General features: G+C 42.3%; 1 protein-coding gene across 3 annotated transcripts; it reads right to left on the reverse strand.

Moving 5' to 3' along the window:
* Nucleotides 1–929: 929 nt before the first annotated feature.
* On the reverse strand, nucleotides 930–23,829 carry colt (carnitine/acylcarnitine carrier protein colt, mitochondrial). 3 transcript variants are annotated; one of them, XM_037425378.2, is made up of 9 exons: nucleotides 23,567–23,829; nucleotides 12,775–12,867; nucleotides 11,562–11,689; nucleotides 9,665–9,755; nucleotides 7,752–7,881; nucleotides 4,917–4,989; nucleotides 4,344–4,453; nucleotides 3,421–3,545; nucleotides 930–1,321 (listed from the first exon to the last, which is right to left on the reverse strand). In XM_037425378.2, exons 1-9 carry the CDS (start codon nucleotides 23,666–23,668, stop codon nucleotides 1,259–1,261), a joined length of 915 nt encoding a protein of 304 aa, XP_037281275.2. In that variant the 5' UTR covers nucleotides 23,669–23,829; the 3' UTR covers nucleotides 930–1,258. The 3 variants fall into 3 exon arrangements, with proteins under 3 accessions (XP_037281275.2, XP_075751720.1, XP_037281276.2); XM_075895605.1 differs by lacking the exon at nucleotides 23,567–23,829 and adding an exon at nucleotides 23,188–23,335; XM_037425379.2 differs by lacking the exon at nucleotides 23,567–23,829 and adding an exon at nucleotides 22,805–23,038.
* Between the last annotated feature and the right edge of the window lie 148 nt (nucleotides 23,830–23,977).

The raw sequence follows: 23,977 nt of genomic DNA on the forward strand, positions 1-23,977 counted from the left end.
TCGGCAGCGTTTTCTGACCATGCTCAAAAAGTGTTGCAGGGCCCCTTTAAGGTGTCTAACGAAAGGCGAAGAAAGACCAGTGAATAAGAAGGCGATGTGAACGGGGTGCTCTACGCTATTGCGTCCTACTCTTAAAGGCGAAGCTCAAGTGTCTGCCAAGTTTCCACGTTGGAGAATTGTTTTGACAATGCACAGACTTATCCCCTGGGGTTGAGAAGAGATCCACACAACGAAAAAACAACCAATTTGCAGTGCAGTTATAAAATTGCATACATTTCGAATAGAGTATACATAATCTCTTTCCATAGCAGTGGGAATATTGACAGGCTTAAGCAGTTCTCGAAAGACACGTATTATTGCACATGGCGTTCGAACGCAGGAAGGAGGCTTATCGACATGCTGGAATGCAACAATGTAGATAGGCAATTAGCTAAGCACTTTTTTTCTCATAAAGAAGTATGAAAAACATCTTTTTGCCATGACCACTCAATTCCTGGAACAAAAATAAGTGTGGTCCCAGTGTACACTAGCACTCTAAAACCTGCATTTGAGCAAATAACCTCGAAAATATACGAAGTGCACGTCATAGAACACAACGGCATAAAATTCAAATACGTAAAAATGCACCGGTTCGGCGTGGTGGTGCTCGCTAAGAAATAGCTGCTGAATGCCGTTGACTATTGGACTTGCAGAACAACATGTTCCACTGTGATGGACCATCTAAAGAAAAAGTTGCCAAGACATGAGAGAGAGTCTGGGCACTTGAGAGTACTTTGAGTGTTGTAGTACAACCAAGAGTTCTATGCAGCTAGCTAGCCTTTGTTCTTTCTCTATGTACTTGACTGAACCATCTTGCATACTGCCACTAGAACCAAAAATAATGCTTTTTTCCTGAAATGTTTGTTACACGCAGAAAAACTGCACCTGCATTAAAACCAAGAACTTTACCATTACCTTCTTCATAGGCATTCATGTAGTCTTTTAAATCGGCAATGCAGCAATAAATATCCACACAAACCAGAGCACTAGCTTCACACAAAACGCACAACTTTTGCAGTCATCAATATGCTCGGCATACATTGATTCGTGCGCTAACAAACAACAGTAACATGTCTAAAACGCGTTCTTTGAGCTTATATGTACAGCACTGGATGGACTTAGGTACAGTAACTCATGGCCTCACGAGGGAAAAGCCCACCGGTTTCACTGCACAAGGGAGCATTCGGACTAAGATTTTTCTCACACACAGCTGTTCCCTTCATAGGTTGGGTGCCGCCCAGTTCAAAAACTTCATGGCGACTTCGTACCCCATGAAGCAAGCCTGCACGAAGAAAGCGAAGAAAATTACAGCACTGACCACGTGCCAATGTTCATCACAGTCGATCCATGCAGCATTGGGGCACATTTCGGGATACCCATCTTCTGACATGAACAAGGACAAATCACGTAACGCTCCAAACTCGTTGGCCTAGTATTTCTGTGAGTACTTTACAGCGCCCGCATTCAACTTAACAGCAACTCAACAACACGCCATCAGCATTGTGAAATTGACCCAGTTTCTCAACAAGCTAGCCTACATGAAGGAAATTTTCCGGAAAACCACTGACAAAAAAAAAATATGCATGTCGTATTTTAACATATATGCTTGTACATAGGATGTTCTTGAAGGTGTGTTGTCTTCTACCCGATAAGGCGTGTGCCCGTGTGCTGTGCCTGATGCACAGAGTTTGACTAGGTACTCTAAGCCCAGAGATTAAATCAAATCGTCTGAACTTTTTTTTAGCAACAACTTTATGTGTCTGTGCAGCGAATGTGCTGCACTACGCTGGTGTTACAGGTGCATTAGTGTGACATCATTAGCAATAGAGGGGTGACAAAATCACTGATACCCGTGTCACACAGGTGTTTCGAAGGCCGTTGAACCAATGGTTCATTGAGTCAACGGGCATGCAAGCGCTGCCACACGAACGGTTTCGAAGGCTATTCAGTCAATGGCCCATCGAGTCGATGAAGTACCTCACAACTCCATTGAAACTTCAATGGACATCGAGCAGCGGAAGCGGAAACGGCGTAATCGCGCCCTCTCGTTCCAAGTGTGCTCGTTCTTGGGGTTAGAAAAAAAAATTAACGAGGATGCATCGAAAATAGTGTGTATGGACGTTAGAAGTTATTTATTATAGTATTTGTGTCATTTGGAGTGTACAAATTGCTCTAGCGCAACACTCGCCCGAATCCGTGCTCGCTATCGTCGTTAGGATGCCACCATAAGGTGGCAAATCATTGCCCTAGCGCTAGTGTGTCCCTGCCGCCATATTGGTCGCTTCCTTCTTTTTTCTTTTTTTTTTGCTCTCTACGTTCCTGTGTTCTTTTTATATTTTTCATTTCCTCGTGTTTATTTTCGACTCTTGAAGAGCTGTTTAGCACTTTATTTGTTCATTTGTGTGTTGTGTGTGTGTTTGTGTGTGTGTGTGCATGCGTGTGGTGAAGACACTTTTTTTTTCGGCCGAGCGAGCTTTTTGTGCTTGTCTGATATGGCAAACACACTGCCGTGTGCACCGCCGCCAAAAAAGAAAAAGGTCACGCCAGCGCCGCACCAGCCCTGGCGAGAGCAAGAAAGGGCGCTTGTGATAGATATCCGGAAAGACCGCCTAATGGATTTACGCCAGCAGAAGTGGAATGCTAGTATAAGATTTATAGGATTTTATTTAGGATGGCATGAAAACGAAAATAAAAACTTGCAGCGCCGCGAAGTTTTTTGCGGGAAACACCTGAATCACTCAACGGCCGTTGAAAACTGCCGTGTGGCAGTGCGACAACTCTGTCGAGCTTGACAGAGTTGTAGCGTTTCGATGGCCATCGACTTAATGGCCTTTCAAACGCGTCCGTGTGACACAAGTATAATAGTATCCTGCATTGCAATGTGTGGCTCCGGCTTCACTCGAGGCAGGATAATAAGTCAATCGTGCTAAAACAGCCGAAGGTAGCTAGAGAAACTATATGCACACTTTATTAATGAAAACTAACAGACAATGATGCCAAGAAAAGTATACGGGATGTTATTGAAAGCATAGTAATTTAAATGTGAAGGGAGGAAAGAGGATGAAATCTGCCACCGGCAGGAACTCCACCTGCGACCTTCGAATGAAGCTCCGATGCTATACCACTGAGCTGAGGTGGCAGTCTTCCCTCTGTGCACTTTATAGGGCATATGTGTACATTCAAACAGCTGGCAGCTAACCAATAATCTCTTACATACTACTTGAAGGCATGAAGTCTGGCAGAACTAGACCCTTGTTATGAATGAAACAAAGCACCAATGCGAAACATGAATGCAGTGGCTGAAGTTTAAGTCGGCAAGCACATCTGCCACTTTTTTTTTTTTACCCGAGGCCTTTGAAACAGGTTGTATGTAGTACTTACAGCATTTGCAGGGAAAGCTCTGAGCATGACCGGTGCTGCACCTTTGTACAAGGCACGGACACCTTCGTTCTTCATAAGCTCACGGAACACATCCCTGATGCCGTTGGGATACGTTCCTTCAGGTGCTGCACACAAGAGTAAAATGAAGTCGCAAAGGCTGAACAGCACGTTCATAAAAGACAGCATCACCAGCCATTTCTTTAGAGCAAACAACAAAGGCAGTATTCTTGCAGGCGATCAGGAAGTCTTGAGAGGCTAGTTGGTTCATTCTATGCAGGAAAAACTTGCGCTAAAAAAGAAAGGACACCACAAAGAAGGAACACTTAAACAGGCCGAGTGCAAACTTTGAACTTTTTTTTTTACTGTAGAGCTTCGGTTAAATAGGGAAACTGAACATAGCTGCGAAGATGCGCCGAAGAACATCACGTTCTAACGCACTTTATTGATCAAAATGGACACTTCTGTGCCGTACAGCGATATTGAGGCCTTGCTTACACAGCTATAACTTTTCATGTTGATGAAGAGCGCTTTCAAAACCTCACGAGTGCGCATGTTTATGCACACGTGTTTCTGCTCATGCACTGGGATGCATACTATATGCAGTTTTAAAGGAACAAGAACAGGTAGTTCTGGGGAGCCTGAACTCCTATGTATTCACGGTGAGTGTGACACAGCATTCAGTAACAATGTGAAACGGGATCATCAACTTTTGTTGAGTGAGAGCCCATAATAGTACAGTCAATTTTCAAAGTGTTGCTTGGTTGCCCCTTCTGGCGAACCAGTACACCGAAAACCACACTGTTGTAGGACTAAACCGCCACCTGCTTCCCCTCCAGCCCACTGATACACTATACAGATGGGCGACACTCGCAGGAATTCAAACCACAACCATCACTTTCCAGTTCACAACTACGCGAACTTACCTGTCTGTAACCGCGACTTCAGCACATCGGGCGGTATGGCTACCATCCAGTTGAAGATACCTGCCATGCCGCCAGCAAAAAGGGTCACCTTGACGCTCAGGTCCGAGCGGCTGGACAGTGGAGAAATGCATACTATCAGGTAATTGTTTAAGCCACGAGAGCACGGACTGATGTATAATCAGAAACTTTATTGCTCCTGTTACAAAGGGCAGCGGCAAACTGTCCAGTGGATTATCAAAACATATTTTCGGGGTTGATTCAAAATTAAGAAGTAAAAATTATAGCACAATATCATAAGAAAGGACATAGTGCAAAAAGTGACATTATAGTTCAGTCATTGTGGCCTGACCAACATGGCTTTCAATAGAACTAAGATTTGCATATGAAAGTACTAGTTCATTAACATTTCAGATTTCATTATATCAAAGTTTGACAGTACGCCATTGTCTATGTGTTTCCCAATAATTTTTCCTCCACCATTATGACCTGTAGCAAAAAGAAATGGGGATAAAAGATTAAATAATTTGGCAGTTACATTTCACAGAGACAAAAGTTAGGTTTGAAAACGCATACCTGCCACCTTTTGGTGTGAGCACTCGTTGTAGCCACTCGTAGCTCGCAAAGTACATGCCACTGGCTGGCACATCTGGACACAACAAAATGCAATACTCAGTACGTTACACATTCTGAGCGAGGATGATTGTGCTTATACTACCAAGAGCAGATACACGACCAGCGTTTTATTGAAAAAAGGCTCATGTATCAACGGCGGTTATTCTGAGAGGACATCACACCCTTACTGCTATTCCAAATGGACTGTTGGGCCTCTTGGTGATTCATGTTCAATGTATATCGCGTGGTGGAGAACAAGGACGACAAGCAGACAAGGACAAGCTATGCAGCTACTCCGGGAAGGAAAGGCACGAAGGAAATCCAAGCTTCTTGGCATGAAGAGATGCGGCAATGTCACAAGTGAATAAGATGTCCACTTTTCCTTCTATTATCACTGCTTTCACCCTCTCATTAAAAAAGACCTGCAAAACTTTTTCAGTAATATAATCGAACAACTTCATTAAAAGGGCTGATTGCCTAACGAACCTTCCACCTCAAAAAGTTTTGGAATGTGTCTGGTACGAACGGAGTTACAGCGACTTTTCGCAAGCTTTAAGCGCTTTCTCTTTCCTCTTGTTACGAAAGAATGATAAAGGGGCAAGAAGATGCATCCTATTCGTTAGCACATGTGATGACCTTCGAACGTGCGGCTTAAGTGTGAGCAGCATCCACAAGGGCTCGTGACTATGCAACTCACGATATTCCAGTCAGCTTATGGCCATGGCCTTGGGGTTTATGGTGCGGTCATTTGGGTTTATGGCATCATTTTCGAAAGAAGAGGGGACGATTTCTAGCTGACTTCGAGAATAAATTGCAAATTTCCGGCCACATGCTGCACTATAATATTTTGCTTGCGTGTTCTCAGGAGCCTCGAATTGGCAAATTTTTCTGACCATGCTGAAAAAATGTTGCAGAGCAAATAAGGTGGCAATGGGGGCCAGTTGGGTACGTGTTTATGCTCGTGATGTAGCTGCAAGGTATGAAAAAACCAGAGACAACACAGGGTGACTAGTATTACGCTATGCTGTCTTTCGTTTTTTTGTGCCTTGCAGCGCATCACAAGCATCAATGTTGCAGAGCCCCTTTAAAAGGTCCCTAAACTACCAAGACATTGAAATGTAGTTGTGGTGCGTACGTTGTGCCCGAGTCCCCAATGAACACGTAGTGGTGAGAATGTTTCGAAATGATGCCGTAATAGCAGAGTTACACACGTTTGATGATCGAAACACAGTGATCGCTTCTTTCGCTCTTTCCTTCCAACCCTCCACTGGGCTCCTCTCCCAAAGCCATTTGCCCTCCTCTCTTAGTGTCCCTCTCAATTTGTGTATTAATGAGAACTAACAAACAATAATGCCAGGGAAAGTATAGGGGCTGTTATTGGAAGTAATTGTAATGCAAATGTGAAGAAATAAAAGTGGACCAAACGATGACTTGCCACCAGCATAATCTGAACCTGCGACCTTCATATAACACGTCTGATGCTCTCAGATGCATTATACCGCAAACAAAAACCAAAAACTAGCCCTTTAAATTCACAGCTCCGAATCTCGTGTGGCGTACATCCTTGCTGACAGGCTGCTTGAAACACATCTGCTTCTGATTGCTGCGTGCTTGTTGGTTAACCACTGTTGCCGTACCGGCTTGTGCTTCTACAAATAGTGCCAGTATAAGCCCTGTCTTGCACGCATGCCTTCAAAAGATCGCCAACATGATAGATCTGTACGGTGACATGCCATGCCAGAGCACCTCTACGTGAGATGAGGAGCCATCGCCACAGCAACATGACGAACAAAAACAACGAGCGCGGGCAGCTGCTTGCAGATCAACCGGAAGTTGTAGGTTCTTCTTCAACCAATCGCAGTGAGACTTACGCTTTGCATCACAGATTAATTTCGGAACATCACACACGTCACTAGGGAGGCCAGAAGGGTCCAGGGAGGAGACTGGATTGTTTCTTATAATTCAATCGTAGTGCCCCCACGGCTTGTAACAACGTCAAGTGTGTCGTCGTTGATCGTTCCAGAATTCTGCACATGATGTATGAGCTCACTTGGAATTTATGAAAAAATACTGGAAGTGGTTGAGGGAACATCACACACGTCAATAATTCATTCGTAGTGCCCCCGCGGCTTGTAACAATGTCAAGCGTGTCGTCATTGATCGTTCCGGTTTTCTGCACATGATGTATGAGCTCACTTGGAATCTATGAAAAAATACCGGAAGTGGTTGAGGGACCCTTTAACATCCAAAGCGCACTATGGAAAAGCTAAAGAAGCTGCGCGCAGTCAGTATCAAAGAAAAAAGTGCGAGGCTTGACAGAGGTTTCACAAAGAACTACTACCACAACCACTACTGAACAATATCAGGGAAAAGCAGCCCCCAGCCAGGAATGTCACTATTAATGAGATTAGAAGACAGATTTACAAACCAATGATGCGATTCATTCACAGACATCACTGATTGATGCATAAAAAAAGCTGTGGTAACCTGCACGACATGCATTAAATAGCGACAGATTGAATCCATCTTCTCAAACACAACCATTGCCGATTTTAACATCTGAAAGCTTCAAAAATCAACTCGACCATGAGGGTCACTGCAGTGAAAGTTCCACAGGCGAACATCATTTGTTTATGGTTATTTCCACTTTACTGCGGCTTCTATGCAGCAAAATTGGGCATTTTACCAGCAATCTTGTCGCACTCAGTGGCAGAATTAGTAAGTACTAGGCCCAACATGGTTAGAGAAGCTACACACTATATCGTGAGAAGTGCTGGAGAATTCGCTGCAACTCACCGCGCAGAAGAGTTGCCGCCGTGCCCTTGTAGATGCTGCGGATTCCTCCCTCGCGATATAGCTGCTTGGCACAGTCCACAGGTCCAGCAAACCGGGCTTTGCCTCCATGGTCTGAGTGGGCCTGCTGAACCTGTCGTCCCCAGAGTCAGGGGGCAAAAGAGGCATTCGTTCACATCGTGTCATTTTTCTTTATGTATTTAATTGCCTATTTATGTATTGGCAGTGCAGGAGTGGCAAGCAATACAAAGAATCAAAGGAAACAAGCAAAAACATTTACGAGTAGGCCTGCAAGAATTTTCCGAATGTTAATTAGCACATGTTACTAGTTAAAGAATCCCAAGCTTCAAAGGTTAAAAGATAAAAGCTATATTTAAAGAAGTCAGTGTGTGAGAAAAATAACCTTTGAACTGTAGATCTTCTAAAGAAAATGAAAATTTGCAAAATTTCAGGCACGTGATTTTCTAGCAAAGAGAGGCAAGGTGAATTGAAAAAAATTTAATGTGCAATTGACACGTTCAAGACAATGAAGCATGACAAAATTTACAAGACCAAGCACAAGAATAAAGTTAGATGGTGAAAAATTCTTGCCATGTCTTTCACAGGAATTGAGTGGCCTACTCAACATCAGTTCTACATACTCGCAGTCAAACTTAAAGGAAATCACTTTGCATGGTAGGCATTCAAATCTTTGAGGGAGAAGCATTTTAGTGACACTGTGCATACTCTTATAAAAACACATGCACCTAGGGCTTCCATCCAATGGTCGTTTTCGTTCAGCTCCTCACTATCGTCCCAGACTTTCAGAAAGAGTACATACACCAAGGAACTTAGCAAAAACCACGGACAATGAATCTTGATACGATGAGACGGTTCGACTGCACGTGCTGGCCGATCTACAGGAAGGGCCCTAGGGACCTACAGGTCCAAGAGTGTACAGTAAATATTGATCGAGCACAAAAAGCAAGCTCTAACCCTCCCCCTTTGCTATTATAGAAGCATGCATGGCCCTGACGAACTTTTTATCTTTCAAGGATACAAAGGATATGAACATTGACTCCGCACCATCATTTTCAGTAAATTTGGCCATGGATATCACAGAGATTTGCTGACAATATAGATTATTGAACTTATGAAACACTTCATGTTATAAGGAGCAAATATACTATGAGGAAAACTACAGCCCTTGTCATGCTTTCTCCCCTTTTGTATAATAATGCCTTTGCACTGCAGAAGTTGCGAAAAAAGAGAGAGATAGGTTTATTTACAGAAGGCAGAGAGGTCGGCCTGAGCCATAGCTTGCTCTAGCCTGCTACTCTACACTGGGGGAGGGGAAAGGGGAAAAGAAAGATTAATGGATGACGATGGTGAGATAGCGAGATAGAAAAAATATGAAGTGACCAGTGCAATGCTAAGCTGTTATATGGTGCCGAGAAGAATCAGTGAATGCAGAAAGATTTCGCTTTACCGGCAGTCTTGCTTTACATCTTTGTCTTTTCTGCATGTGAGAAAGTAATAAAGTATTTATTATGCCTTTATTTCCTGAATACCTGCGCTGAGATCAGTTACCAACTTAACTTTTTTACACGTACGTACTTACGAGCTGAAGGTATGCCTACACATTGGCCATAAGCCTATCAGTATTTGCACGACTTGGTGCTTTTTGTGCTCTGAAAATGCTGCTGATATACCTGGCCATTATCTCACAATAACAGGCACAGGTCAACTTGCATTTCATATCATGTACCTGAATTCAATTTGCCTTTTTCCTTCTTCATATGCCCTGAATACGTTAAAAATCCTCGGAACAAAGATTTCAAAATTTTTCCATCGTTTCAGGATTGCACATGCCTCTAAACTTCTATTTGAATGCGTTATTTCTTTTACGTAAATGACAAAACTACAACACAACTTGCCTGAAGAAGGCACTTGATCCGTTCACCCGGGGCCATGATTGCTGTTGTGAAAACACCCGACAGCATGCCAGCTAAAAAAAGTTGCGGTAACCTGCGCGACATGCATTAAGCGACAGATTGAATCAGTCTTCTCAACACAACAGGCACAAAAAAAAACCGTAGTGGCTCTTAATCCAGTAATCATGATATTATGCTTGAATTCACCAAATGTGCAAAAATTAATTAATTATGCCACCCTGTCGCATGGCAAGTTCAAAATGGGTGCCAAGCGTACCATGTAGTTTCAGGCACAATTAAGTAGGTGTCACTAAAACTTGCTCACAGCTTACAGTCACATAATGCCACAGGTTCAGCTTTAGATGCAAACCCAACATTCATAAACGAATTTTGATTGCAGGCAAAAGATAATGAACTATGTCAATTAACTGCCAAGCTAAACATCATATCTTGAACATCACGCTACAGCAGCCACATTCGAACAGGGGCAAGAAGTAAAATAATAATAATAATAATAATAATAATAATAATAATAATAATAATAATAATAATTTAGTAGTAGTAGCAATGATGATGATGATGATGACCTGCCACAATCGTCTAGTGGCTAAGGCACCCGGCTGCTGACCTGCAGGTTGCATTTTCAATGGAGGCGAAAATGCTTGAGGCCCTCGTGCTTAGATTGAGGTGCATGTTAAAGAACACCAGATGGTTGAAATTTCTGGAGCCCTCCACTATGGCGTCTCTCATAATCATATGGTGGTTTTGGGACACTAAACTTCAACAATTATTGATAATAATGTTGATGATTGTGGTGGTAATAATAATAATAGTAATAGTAAAGAAATAAAATGTCCCGATCTAAACAAAGGCGCCCTTTATTTACTGAAAAAAAAAAAGAGCTAACAAAAATTGTACCAAATTTACAAGCGATCTTTCTCGCATTCATTTTGTGTAGTTATACTGGCTTTTTTTTCTTTTCCTAGAACCAAATAAGACCATTTTCTAAATCTAGTAAGGTTGCTTTGTTATCCTTAGAGGAGATAATGGCCTCACGAGTAAAAAAAAACAACTTTGGCGGCACCTCAAACTGTCTAAAAAAAAGCAACTATCTGGCAAGCACATTATGCAGCTGTAGACACTAGAATCTTCAGTAATAGTGTCATATGCTGTAGGCTATTATTCCAAGTGCCTGCCCATGTGCCCATGCAGGCCTCACAGAAAGCAGCCCTATAACAAAGGGCAACAACCCTAACCGCAACATAGACAGCGGCTGCCACCTAACAATAGAAATTTTAACGAGATGCTAATTGACAATTACGGTTGTGATTGCTTTGCTTGCTTTCATAGGCAATTTTTCTTCCAATGACTATACCTATCAGCAGCAAAGGAAGAGATGAAGACCAGGTGGCCAAAAATAAATTCATATCCTTAAAATTTATTATCACATTACATCAAACCATATTTAAGTGTCACCACCACCATCAAGCATTACTATGCCTTTGTGACAGTCAATAATTCGCCAAACCAAAATGTATTTTCAAGAACAAGCCCTTTGTTGGGCAAACTTGTGCCCAGCAAAGCAAATGACAGCCTTGTTACAATGATAGCAGGAGGCATAGTTACGGGTTGTCAAAAATCAGATCATTGCATCTAATGTCTTGACTATTTATTGATGATTCATTGTACGTTTTAGTGTTATCGCTTGCACTCATTCCTTACTGCACTTCTGTGTTGTGAACACAATGTGATCAGAATCGGCAAGAACATTCAAGGAGGTTGCGACACATCGATGGGCGCTTTGCGTTGACCATGGTGCATGTTACTGTATTAGCCAGCAGCCAGAAGAAGAACAATCATGCATTTCAGTGCAAAGCGCCCATGCTGTTTTCCAGCTTACGTGAGCTCTTCCTCGGGGTGCTTCTGCTGAATCTTCTTGCCGATGCCAAAGCCAAAGAAGCAGACTGCAAACATGGGCGTCACTCCAGTGAGAGGTGCAGCCATGCCTTTGTAGAGACCAAGGACACCCTACAAGGCACGAAAATACAATTACCGCAGGCATACCATTGCATCAAAGCGTACTGAAATAGGTGAATGCTGAACAAAAGATCTCACCAGTGGACGAAAATTCAAGCACTTTGATTAGAAGAACTTTTCACTTTTGATCTCAGAAAGGAAGTCACCCAGGAACCACAACAAGGCAGGAGACCACAAGCCTCTACTACTCATGAAAGGTATTTTGCAAGTTTTATGGACCAAATGCCTAGCGAGTAGTGAGTGAAGTTTAATGATAATATGCATGAGTGTTCATTTCGCTTCATAGATACTCTAGCCGCAAAAAAAATGTATTCCATGAATGTGCTGTTTTATGCTTTTACGCATACATGCATTGTGCAGGTTTGCTTGGCAAGACACATAAAGAAAAGACTCTTCTCTTTTTATGTGCAGTATGAATAAAGTTGAAGCTATTGTTATTACCACAGCCATGCAAGGGTTCACGAAACTATGTGAGCGCTACATATCACCTTTATCATTAAAAAATAGAGAAAAACAGCATGCCTGAAGTTTAGCTATACATGTTTATGACACAAACCGTAACAGCAGACATGCTCTTGAAGTGATTGATGACCTGAAAAGCTCTTTGAACTACGCAGATGTTCAAAAGAATGGAAATGGATCATGCATCTTGTTTTCTGTCAGACACAGCTACGCAAAGCTAACAAATTACGAAGATCCACGCTTTCCTTGGCTTCCTTACTTGTTGGCTTCATACAGCTATTCACACGAAGATGGAGTCGAAGTTTTTAGCACAGAAAAAACTGGAGTTAACTTATTGACCGTTCTCATTAGTGAAATACATTCAAGCAGATCGTGAAGGTGCTGTAGTGTTGGTTCCAGTGACACAAGCAAGCTTTGAGTGTGACACACTCGTATAAATTCAAACAATGCAGACATCCAGGGGCAGATGGAGGCTCGAACAGTAAAAAGTCATTGAACAGGGAACATTAAGGAATTGAAGAGGACCTCCAAATGAGGACTCATTCTCTTGTCAATATGTTGACTGCAGTGACATTCCCATTCAAATGACAGCTGTGCAAATGTTCTTTACTTACCTCTCTCACTGTGGTTTTCTTTGCACAGTCAAAGGTGCCCGTGTAGCGCGGACTTTCGCCGGGACCGGGTTTCGGCATAGTCTGCAGTCGTACCTGTTGCAAAGAGATGCAACTGTTTTGCTAGAGAACAAAAACTTACCACTAACTTAAATGATGTGATTTAAGTTATTCGGCAGCATCTGGCCGCATTTATTGGCAGACATGTGCCTTCAGTGAACAGTTTCATTGCTGTCCTGTCAACTTATTCATAACAAATTGATAGCCACCAATACAATGAGAAATTAAAGTATGCACTGATCATTTCTTTTATAGGGCATATGAGAATGGTGTGTGTGTGCGGGGCGATGTTATCAGTGAAGTATTGACACTGTTCAAAGCATTGTGAACACAAATCTTGCAACAATCCTAAAAGCAGCTGTACAGAAGAAATTTACAGCTTACTGATGTGCAATTTATGCATTCCACGACCTCCACTCTGCAAGCACCCACTCATATGATTCATCGTCGAACCACATGCACCAAATCACCGAACCACAGGCTCGACACACGAAATCACTGAGCCAAATTGCACAAACACTAACTGAACGTTTCGTCACACTCTTCACCAGCAAGCAAGTGGAACCACGCTGCTTAATGTTGTATAAATACATACCAAGTGAGGATATTGTGTTTCCTACCTCGACAATGGTGTAAGTTAATAGAGTTGAGCCTTTGTGAAAAAAAGTATGATGAGAATGACAAAAACGGTTTTGTCATTTGTGCAGCAAGGAGAGAAGATATGAGCTCATACATGCTACCATCTGTCTCCGAATAAGTGTGCATGGATCCTAACTGCACTACACAACCATTATATAACAGCCATGATAGTCATCATCTGAGCTACACTTCTTTTAGAAGGCTTTATAAAGGCTCGCCTTCTTTTATCCCAGTCTATTCCCCAATCTTGCCACTTCTGCAGGGCATTCTCTGCTTCCTAACATGGGTTTATATATGCACGATTATGTTACTTTGCTGTTTCCTTATATCATTTTGCTGCTTTTGGCTAATTTGTAATGTCACCACATTTTCTCACTGCCAGTATATTCGCACGGACATTCTTCAGAGTATTGGTAGCTGGTCAGTAGGAAGACTTTACCACGCACTTGTGCCATTATTTCTGGGCTGATATTACACATTCTAAACTCTAAATCCCTTATTACACCTATTTTTCCATCCCCACTGTGATCCCTACTATCTCGTCTATTTTCTACAATCTTTTTTTTCTTTTCAGTTGTACACTTTGCCGATAGAGCCAGATCACCACACTACAGTATGCCTACCATTCAATCCAGTTTTTTTAGTCTGCCATGCATCAATTGATTGATTGATATGTGGGGTTTAACGTCACAAAACCACCTAATGATTATGAGAGACGCCGTAGTGGAGGGCTCCGGAAATTTCGACCACCTGGGGTTCTTTAACGTGCACCCAAATCTGAGCACACGGGCCTACAACATTGCCGCCTCCATCGGAAATGCAGCCGCCGCAGTCGGGATTCGAACCCGCGACCTGCGGGTCAGCAGCCGAGTACCTTAGCCACTAGACCACCGCGGCGGGGCAAAAACATGTGCGTGCCAGAGATCGAACATGGGACCTTCCGCTTGTTAGGCGGATGTGATTACCGCTACACCATAAGCACGGGTCTGCCATGCATCAAAATAGTGTATTTACGCTGTCAACAGATGTACTACTATAAACTGTTTACTGCATTCCCTGCAGTTTCCCTTTCTTACATGACTTTTTCCCACTTTTACATTTGGTTTCCTCAAACAACACGTACACTATTTAGGAAGTTGGTGTTGTAGCAGCTACAAGAAATGGTGAGAACTTTCTAATGCCAGAACCATTTCATGGCTTGGATAACTAGTTCTTCATTTAGCTGTGGGTCAAGCACATAGACGATTGTTGGTGTTTCTGGCGGGCCTCTTTTACAAGGAGGCTTCCTGGCATGTGGATAAGAGAACACTTATGAGTGTGAGGACAGTAGCTTTTTTTTTTAGATGAATTGAATGAGAACCAAACAATAAGAGGATTCAATTTTGTCCCATATAGAATACCCTTCTTATTGTTCTCGTAATAATTCGAGAATGACTTTTCAGATGCTAGCATTTAACACTACCAAGTTCCTGACACTATAGTGCATGTCTTGAAATGTTCCTGCAAAGTACAAATGGCACACTAGGAACCCATGTGTAGACAGCACTTTTCTGATGATGGGTGCGATTGTTTTATAACTGGCAAAGTATGTCACATTGACTGACATAGTCCACTCGGCCACAAACGTCTTCATTTTTTTAATGTCTATACTGAGTGCACAGGAACAAATTTATCATGCTTTTACTCAAATCTTGTGCCTGAGTGTGCGAAACTAACATTTTGAAGTTTTTTTAATCTATTCAGAAAGAGAAACGATTTGACTCAAAGACCAAATCAAATAGAACATAACATCATTAGTGATCGTTAAGTTAGCAATATTGGCACATCTCCAAATGTTATACTTGTTGAACATGCACAGAGATGCAGACAAATAAAAAACAAATTACCAGCAACGGCATCAGTAATGGCCATCCATATTCTTAAAACAAAGGCATTGCTCTTCTATCTACAGCAGAATGTATATTTAATTGCTTGAAAAGAAATTCACGCAATGTGCGCGCACACACAACACGACATTGCATCATCTGGAACGCATATGAAACCAAATCCCAGGTTTTGTTGTACAAGCGATAGAGCACGGCACCAAATCTCATACGGACACCACATGTTATCTCTGCTTTGGACCATATCTAGACCAACAGTCCTTCGGTTACATTTATCTCAACATCTGTCGGGTCACTCACCGCTCACAATTTACGCAAGACATCTTGAACCTTGTATGGCTGTGAAGAAACGGCCAAGTATCGTCGAAAATTGAAAGCACAAAATTCTGTGCAAAGTTGCAGCCTAAAAGAGGCCTTACTGAACAGGCTGTGCTGCATTTAATCAGTGTTGAGTCACATTTAAAATGCTGAAGGGAGCCACAGAACACACAATGTGAAGACAAAGTTTGTTTCAGCTGCTCTTTAATATGCAACACTTCTTTCCAATGATAAATAAGAACTGCTATCTCAGATTTACAGCTGCAATGCTGCATCACTGCAACCTAACTGCAGTCGAAGAAAAAAAAAATGAAAAAAGGGACCAAACTCATTCTTTCAATGACATCTACCTCGGTAAATTTCCTTGCATGCATTCGTGATCACATATGTAATAAAGCTGAGTAAATGATAAGACTGAACAAGTGCAGGAAAAATTTGTTCCCCCTTCTACCACTAAAAATTTGACTCGGCCATACTGAGGTCTACTTGGAGCTGGGACACAATACTGATAGACTTTAAATGTACATTTTCTTAGACCGTTTCCGCGCATGAGAAAAAAAAAAACTATGTCACATCTCTCAGCCAAACAATAGAAGGTCAAACGATCCACTTACCAAATTCATTTCCAACATTTTTGCGGAAGGTGAAGATAAAGCCATATGCTAGAGGAGTATGCTTTGCAGCACTTATAGACATTTTCCCCCATTTATGTATGTGTGTGTGTACAGCAGAGAAGTACAGTAGACTCTTAATAATTAAAACTCTTATAATTCATACTTTTGATTAATTCAAACAAAATTAATTTTTTTGGTTGGCCCTCTATTCTTACAAAGCATTTAAAGGCCTCTTAATTCAAGCTCCATCATTTGGTTAATTCATACTTTTTGCAGGTTCGCACCTGCTGCTGCTGCTTTCCCACTACTATTCAAATACTTTTGTGCTTATATAACCCTAACACTCTAAAAATTTAAAATAAACACCTGAAGCCTTCAACAAAAAAGGCTTTGCAAGTAAACAAACGTTTTAAACGAAGCACACACATGGTAAACTGTTATGCTTCTGAACTAGTTTAGAGAGCTTTATGATGAAGGCACATACATATAGCAATAAAACAGTTGGAAATTCACAATTTATTAAAAAAGGTCTGATCAGCAGTAAATGGCCAATAAGATGCAGGCTTTAAACCTCTGCTTTCTGTTTACTGCATGTAGTTATGGAATAAAAACACTTAAAAAATGTTTAAATGTGATAAAACCAATGTCCAATCATAATGTGGGTGTCACCTCATCCAGTGTCATCTATCTGAAAACTTCTGACATTTCAAACTTCTTGACAATTCAAACTAAATTCAGAGGTCCCTTCGAGTTTGAATTAACGAGAGCGGACTGGAGTTTAATATCAATACACTCTCACAAACATCGCCATGTGGTCTACAGCTCCATCATCTATGTTTATATGTCCAATCTTTGATCCATACTATACAACTATTACAACTATAAGCAAGCTCAGCACCACCGCCAATTTTCCAAAGGTCTTTATTGAAAGATTCTATTTTCTGTTTACTACCGACGCATAACTACCTCACAAGTAACAACATGACAGCTGAATTTGCTGGTGAATAAAGAAAACTAGGTGATCACAATTATCCTTAAGTCCTCTGTTAAAACTGCAATGTCTCTAATCGCCCACTACACATCTTTGAAATGTTTTATTCGAAAATTTAAAGTATAATGAGAAATACAAATGGAAACCTTTCAAAAGCATCTGACTTGATGTGAATGAGGCCTTTGAAGGAGATAAATGTGTTTTTCAATGCATCCAAACATAAGAAAGTCACAAAATAAGAACTGAAATAATTCAAATAAATATTGAAATTTCGATTGGCCTACTGTGTCATCATCATCAGCCTGACTACGTCCACTGCAGGACAAAGGCCTCTCCCATGTTCCGCCAGTTAACCCGGTCCTGTGCTTGCTGCTGCCAATTTATACCCGCAAACTTCTTCATCTCATCTGCCCACCTAACTTTCTGTCTCCCCCTAACCCGCTTCCCTTCTCTGGGAATCCAGTCAGTTACCCTTAATGACCAGCGGTTATCCTGTCTACGCGCTACATGCCCTGCCCATGTCCATTTCTTCTTCTTGATTTCAGCTATGATATCCTTAACCCCCGTTTGTTCCCTAATCCACTCTGCTCTCTTCTTGTCTCTTAAGGTTACACCTACCATTTTTCTTTGCATTGCTCGCTGCGTCGTCCTTAATTTAAGCTGAACCCTCTTTGTAAGTCTCCAGGTTTCTGCTCCGTAGTTAAGTACCGGCAAGATACAGCTGTTATATACCTTCCTCTTGAGGGATAGTGGCAAACTACCTGTCATAATTTGAGAGTGCTTGCCGAATGTGCTCCACCCCATTCTTATTCTTCTAGTTACTTCAATCTCGTGGTTCGGCTCTGCGGTTATTACCTGCCCTAAGTAGACATAGTCTTTCACAACTTCAAGTGCACTATTACCTATCTCGAAGCGCTGCTCCTTGCCGAGGTTGTTGTACATTACTTTCGTTTTCTGCAGATTAATTTTAAGACCCACCTTTCTGCTCTCCTTGTCTAACTCCGTAATCATGAGAGTTGCAATTCGTCCCCCGAGTTACTCAGCAATGCAATGTCATCGGCGAAGCGCAGGTTACTAAGGTATTCTCCATTGACTCTTATCCCTAACTGTTCCCATTCTAGGCTTCTGAAAACCTCCTGTAAGCACGCGGTAAATAGCATTGGGGAAATTGTGTCCCCCTGCCTTACACCCTTCTTGATTGGTATTCTGTTGCTTTCTTTATGAAGCACTATGGTAGCAGTTGATCCCCTGTAGATTTCTTCCAAGATGTTTATATATGCTTCATCAACACCCTGATTCCGCAGTGTCTGCATGACGGCTGATATTTCTACTGAATCAAACGCCTTCTCGTAATCTATGAAGGCTATGTATAGGGGTTGGTTATACTCTGAGCATTTCTCTATTACCTGATTGATAGTATGAATGTGGTCAATTGTTGAGTAGCCTGTTCGAAATCCTGCTTGTTCCTTTGGTTGATTGAATTCTAATGTTTTCTTTACTCTGTTAGCAATTACCTTTGTAAATAGCTTATATACTACAGAGAGCAAGCTGATCGGCCTGTAATTCTTCAAGTCCTTGTCATCTCCTTTCTTATGTATTAAGATGATGTTAGAGTTCTTCCAAGACTCTGGTACCCTTCCCGTCAGGAGACACCTCGTAAACAGGGTGGCTAGTTTTTGTAACACAATCTGTCCTCCATCTTTCAGCAGATCTGATGTTGCCTGATCCTCACCAGCAGCCTTGCCCCTTTGCATGCTCTCCAAAGCTTTTCTGACTTCTTCTATTATTACTGGTGGGGTGTAATCTGGGTTACTGCTAGTTCTTATAGTATTAAGGTCGTGGTTGTCTCGGCTACTGTACAGATCTCTGTAAAACTCCTCCGCTATTTTAACTATCCTATCCATATTGGTAGTTATTTTGCCTTCTTTGTTCCTTAGTGCATACATCCGACTTTTGCCTATCCCAAGTTTCCTCTTCAATGCTTTGACACTTCCTCCGTTTTTCAGAGCGTGTTCAATTCTCTCCATGTTATACCTTCTTACATCGCGTCCATTAATCAACTTCGAAAGCTCTGCCAGTTCTATTTTGTCTGTTGTACTTGACACTTTCATGATTTGACGCTTCTTAATTAGGTTCTTCGTTTCCTGGGAAAGCTTGCCAGTGTCCTGTCTAACTACCCTGCCTCCAACTTCCACTGCACACTCCGTAATGATACTCGTCAGATTATCATTCATTGTATCTACGCTAAGGTTGGTTTCCTCACTAAGAGCCGAGTACCTGTTCTGCAGCGACACTCTGAATTCCTGTACTTTCCCTCTCAGTGCTAGCTGATTTATTGGCTTCTTGCGTATCAGTTTCTGCCGTTCCTTCTTCAAGTCTAGGCGAATTCGAGACCGTACCATTCTATGGTCACTGCATCGTACCTTGCCAATCACTTCCACATCTTGCACGATTCCAGGGTGTGCACTCATTATAAAGTCTATTTCGTTCTTATTTTCGCCATTAGGGCTCCTCCATGTCCACTTGCAGTTTTCTCGTTTTCGGTAGAAGGTATTCAAAATCCGTAAATTATTGCGTTTTGCGAACTCTACTAGTAGCTCTCCTCTGGCGTTTCTAGTACCGACGCCATAATCTCCTACTGCCTGGTCTCCAGCCTGCTTCTTCCCTACCTTTGCATTAAAGTCGCCCATCACTATAGTATACTGTGTTTTTACCTTACTCATTGCCGATTCCACGTCTTCATAGAAGCTTTCAACTGAAGCGTCATCATGGCTGGATGTAGGCACGTAAGCCTGTACTACCTTCATCTTGTATCTTTTATTCAGTTTAATTACGATACCTACCACCCTTTCATTAATGCTATAGTATTCCTCTATGTTGCCAGCTATGTTTCTGTGAATTAGGAAACCCACTCCCAGTTCTCTTCTGTCTGCCAAGCCCCTGTAGCAAAGGACGTGCCCATTCTGTAGCTCCGTATAGGCCTCATCTGTCCTCCTAACCTCACTGAGCCCTATTATATCCCATTTAACACCCTCTAGCTCCTCGAATAGTACAGCTAGACTTCCCTCACTAGATAAGGTTCTAGCATTAAACGTTGCCAAGTTCAGGTTGCCAAGTCCAGCTGCGAAGCAACTGACCACGGCGGCGGTCAGATCTGCCACGCAGCAGAGGGTGCTAAGAATCTCTGGATCCGGACAGGCCGCCATTGGAACCTGAACTTGGCCTACTGTGTAGTGAATACTTATTTTTTAGACAATGTAGCCTTCCACCCAATTTCTGCAACAGGGTATGATGGCAACAATTTATGACCAAGTTTAGGCTGTCTTGTATAAAACACTCTTTCGCTATGCAGTTTGCACAGCCCAGTCGCACAACCAGACAAAAATGGTAGAATAAATCAACATACTGTGCAACAATATTTCAATTTTCTCGTGTACTTAATTTACTTTTGTAAGAGCATTAGTAGTCTGGTTTAATTTTCTTGCTGTGATAGCTAATTTCAAAATCATTAATAAAAAGACTAAGCTGAATGTTTATTCATAATGATGTTATAAGTGCGAACACTTTTGACATTTAGGTCGGTCTGTTCACTCCACTGAAAAAGAACATGGTTGCTCTGAACATTACATGGCGATGCATGCACACACTCCTGCACCGGTCCCAATGATACCACCACACCGCACATGCAGTAAGGCACCAGAATCAGGGCTAAGAGCAAAGGTTGTGAGAGTTACTTCTTTGCACAAACTTGCATCCTGATGGGCAATCAACACTAGTGCTGAAACAATAGGAGGGAGAATCTTGGTTGTCACATTAAGTGCCTTATCTTGCGGGTCATGTATATCCACCACTTACAGATTTGCACCCTCCGGATTAAGTGCTGCTGCGTCCGTAAATCTGCATTTGTGCAAAACCATTTTCAATCGACAGTGATAACAGAGAACCCTCCCTGCGTGCCCATTTTCAAATATGTTCCTGTCTTCAAGGACAAGGAATGGTGAATGATTCGATCATATACATACTGCCAGATCATCGCGACACTATGATGGGGGTATTTCTGATCTTGGTAATTGTGGAGGAATATCAATTTCAAAAACAATCAATCAGCCCCGCTGTTAAGTTCTAGTAATGAAAAAATTGTGCCCAGTGGTTTCAAGGAGTCACATTGGTATAGAGCTGCGTATCAATTTTAAAGACCTGGGTTTTTCAATATGCACCTAGCATAGTGAATGCCCATTGATAAATCCAATTTTCGTCATAATGAAACCACTGGGATTGGAACCAAGCCTGCAAGCTTTTGGTCTGTATTCGACCAATCATAATTACTGGACTATTATGTTGAGTTTTTAGGCGATTTGTCACTAGACCACTTTTTTTTTTCTTTCTTGCAACACACCATCTAAGAGCACATCGTGAGAGTTACTTTTGTAGACAGTAACACTTTCGGTGCACGCTGATCACTTGATTGTGGAAAAGTGTGCGAGTAGTCATTTTAGTCATCACAAGAATGAAATTGTACGTCACTCAAAGGGATCAATCAGAGGTCACAACAGACTAGATGGCATGCAAAACGACACTGTCATTGAAAGTGATATTCCCAGAACACAGTTTCTAAACACACTTCTAAATTATAAGTGACAATATCTTTGGAAAAAAACAAAGCAATGCAGCACTTAAGTGGCCTTCACCAAGTGTACTATGTCTCCTTGCTATCATATGACTTCAGATGACAAATATTTGAGAGAATGCCCCACACCATAGTCAGAAATGTAAACTTTTTGCTTGCCACAATGTGTCGATTTCAGAGTTCCTAAGCAGACTTTGAGCGTCATAACAAAGGAATGTCTTAAGTACAATGCAGCACTTTACTGCATACAACCACTGCCTGCTAGCTCTTGCCAACACAAAAGTATTAATGAGCTTTAAGCACAACGAGTTCCCTGCTTTCAGAAATCTGTAATGTTAAGTGCAGATAAAGCAAGACACAGCTAAACTAAGATATAGGACGTAGCACCATAAAGTTCAGAGGAAAAGGGCAGGACAAACCGCTTTATTGTATTTTCTACAAGTGTTTCTTCTACGTTTGCATATGAGCTTTAAGCACAACGAGTTCCCTGCTTTCAGAAATCTGTAATGTTAAGTGCAGATAAAGCAAGACACAGCTAAACTAAGATATAGGACGTAGCACCATAAAGTTCAGAGGAAAAGGGCAGGACAAACCGCTTTATTGTATTTTCTACAAGTGTTTCTTCTACGTTTGCATATGCACAACAAATAGTTAATGTTTGCACGTATGCCAACCACTGCATGATCAGATATAGAGCAGCCTTCTGCATGGCTTTCAACACATGACATGTGCTTGAATGACAATGATCAAGTGGATGGAGAACACGCAAACGAATCATGCAACCATGGACTGTCAATGCTGTGCATGACCATTCCCATTGATGACACGTTCCACTATATAAAACACGTTCAGAAGGTTCATGATGTGACAATGCATTATGCACGGTCACAGCCAAAATTACCTTGATTGTATCTAGAGGGTGTCCAGAGACCACCGTGCAGATGCCACCAAAACCGCCGGCTATGAAGTCCTTGATCGGGCTCACTTTATTTCTCGTACCCATTGTGCTACCGAGCGCAGATCAGTCTTTCTCCGGAGTGCCTTCGGAATGAAATGTCACAGGCGCAGCTACGTAGAAACCGACTCAAACTTCTATTCGCACGGTAGTTCGCGGGAGAATTAGCTAGCGCGACTTGATCGCACGAATCAAGACGCGCTGCCATCGAATGAAACGGCCAGCCGTTTTTGTTCGTCTTCCTCTTCTCAGAGAGTCGACAAAAAACGATAGCGTACGTCTTATCGAAGCTGTAACGCTAAGAGAGGGCGAAGGAAAGCGGCAACCACCTTTCGGTTCATAACGACACCAGCAGAGCAGCGATAAGGTGCGCAAGCTAGAAGGGATATGCAGTGCATGTCCAACGTTCCCGTGGCTTCATCGATCGATTGCTTGCAGCCCCCCTTTCGGCTCTGTGCGGCGGGGGAGCGCCACCGTTTGTTGCCGCAACAAGTGTTTCTATTCCACGTGTTTCGGGGTGCCATCGCGCGCGCCGAACTTCATCAGCGAGTAGTGAATAAGTGCGCTCGCTACGAGAAAACTGAACCACTCGTGAGAACACCCTTTTAGACGGGCACTTGCATCCAATAGGTCGGCATCGCGTGACACGGTCGTATTTCTACCGAAATAAAAGAGAAAGGAATGATCCCAGTGTTTGGTTCCACTCACCTTAATAGTGTCCAGTGGGTGGCCGGCGAATATGAGACAAATGCCGCCGAAACCACCGGCGAAGAAATCTTTGACGGGGCTGACTTTCCTCTTGTCGGGCATCTTTGTGTTTCTTCACGTCCTAGGAGTGCACGAAAATGCTCAGCGACTGTTGACACGTACAGGTTCACAGATCGCGCGCGCAACACTTCCGCAAAGCCTTCGCTAATAAGATGCTAACGACTGTGATTGCGGAATGTGGGAAATCAGATATCTGTTCACCCGCTTATCATTTCACGAAGGTGCAAGTGGGCTGGGTCGCGATTTACCCTCACTCCCTTGCCGGCTGCAAACCGAAACTAAGCGAAATTAAAAGAGTACATCACTTTTTATAATAAACAAGTACAAATATGCTCCACAAAAAACGTTTGA

The sequence above is a fragment of the Rhipicephalus microplus genome, chromosome 5 (assembly GCF_043290135.1).
Source record: "Rhipicephalus microplus isolate Deutch F79 chromosome 5, USDA_Rmic, whole genome shotgun sequence".
Lineage (NCBI taxonomy): Eukaryota > Metazoa > Arthropoda > Arachnida > Ixodida > Ixodidae > Rhipicephalus > Rhipicephalus microplus.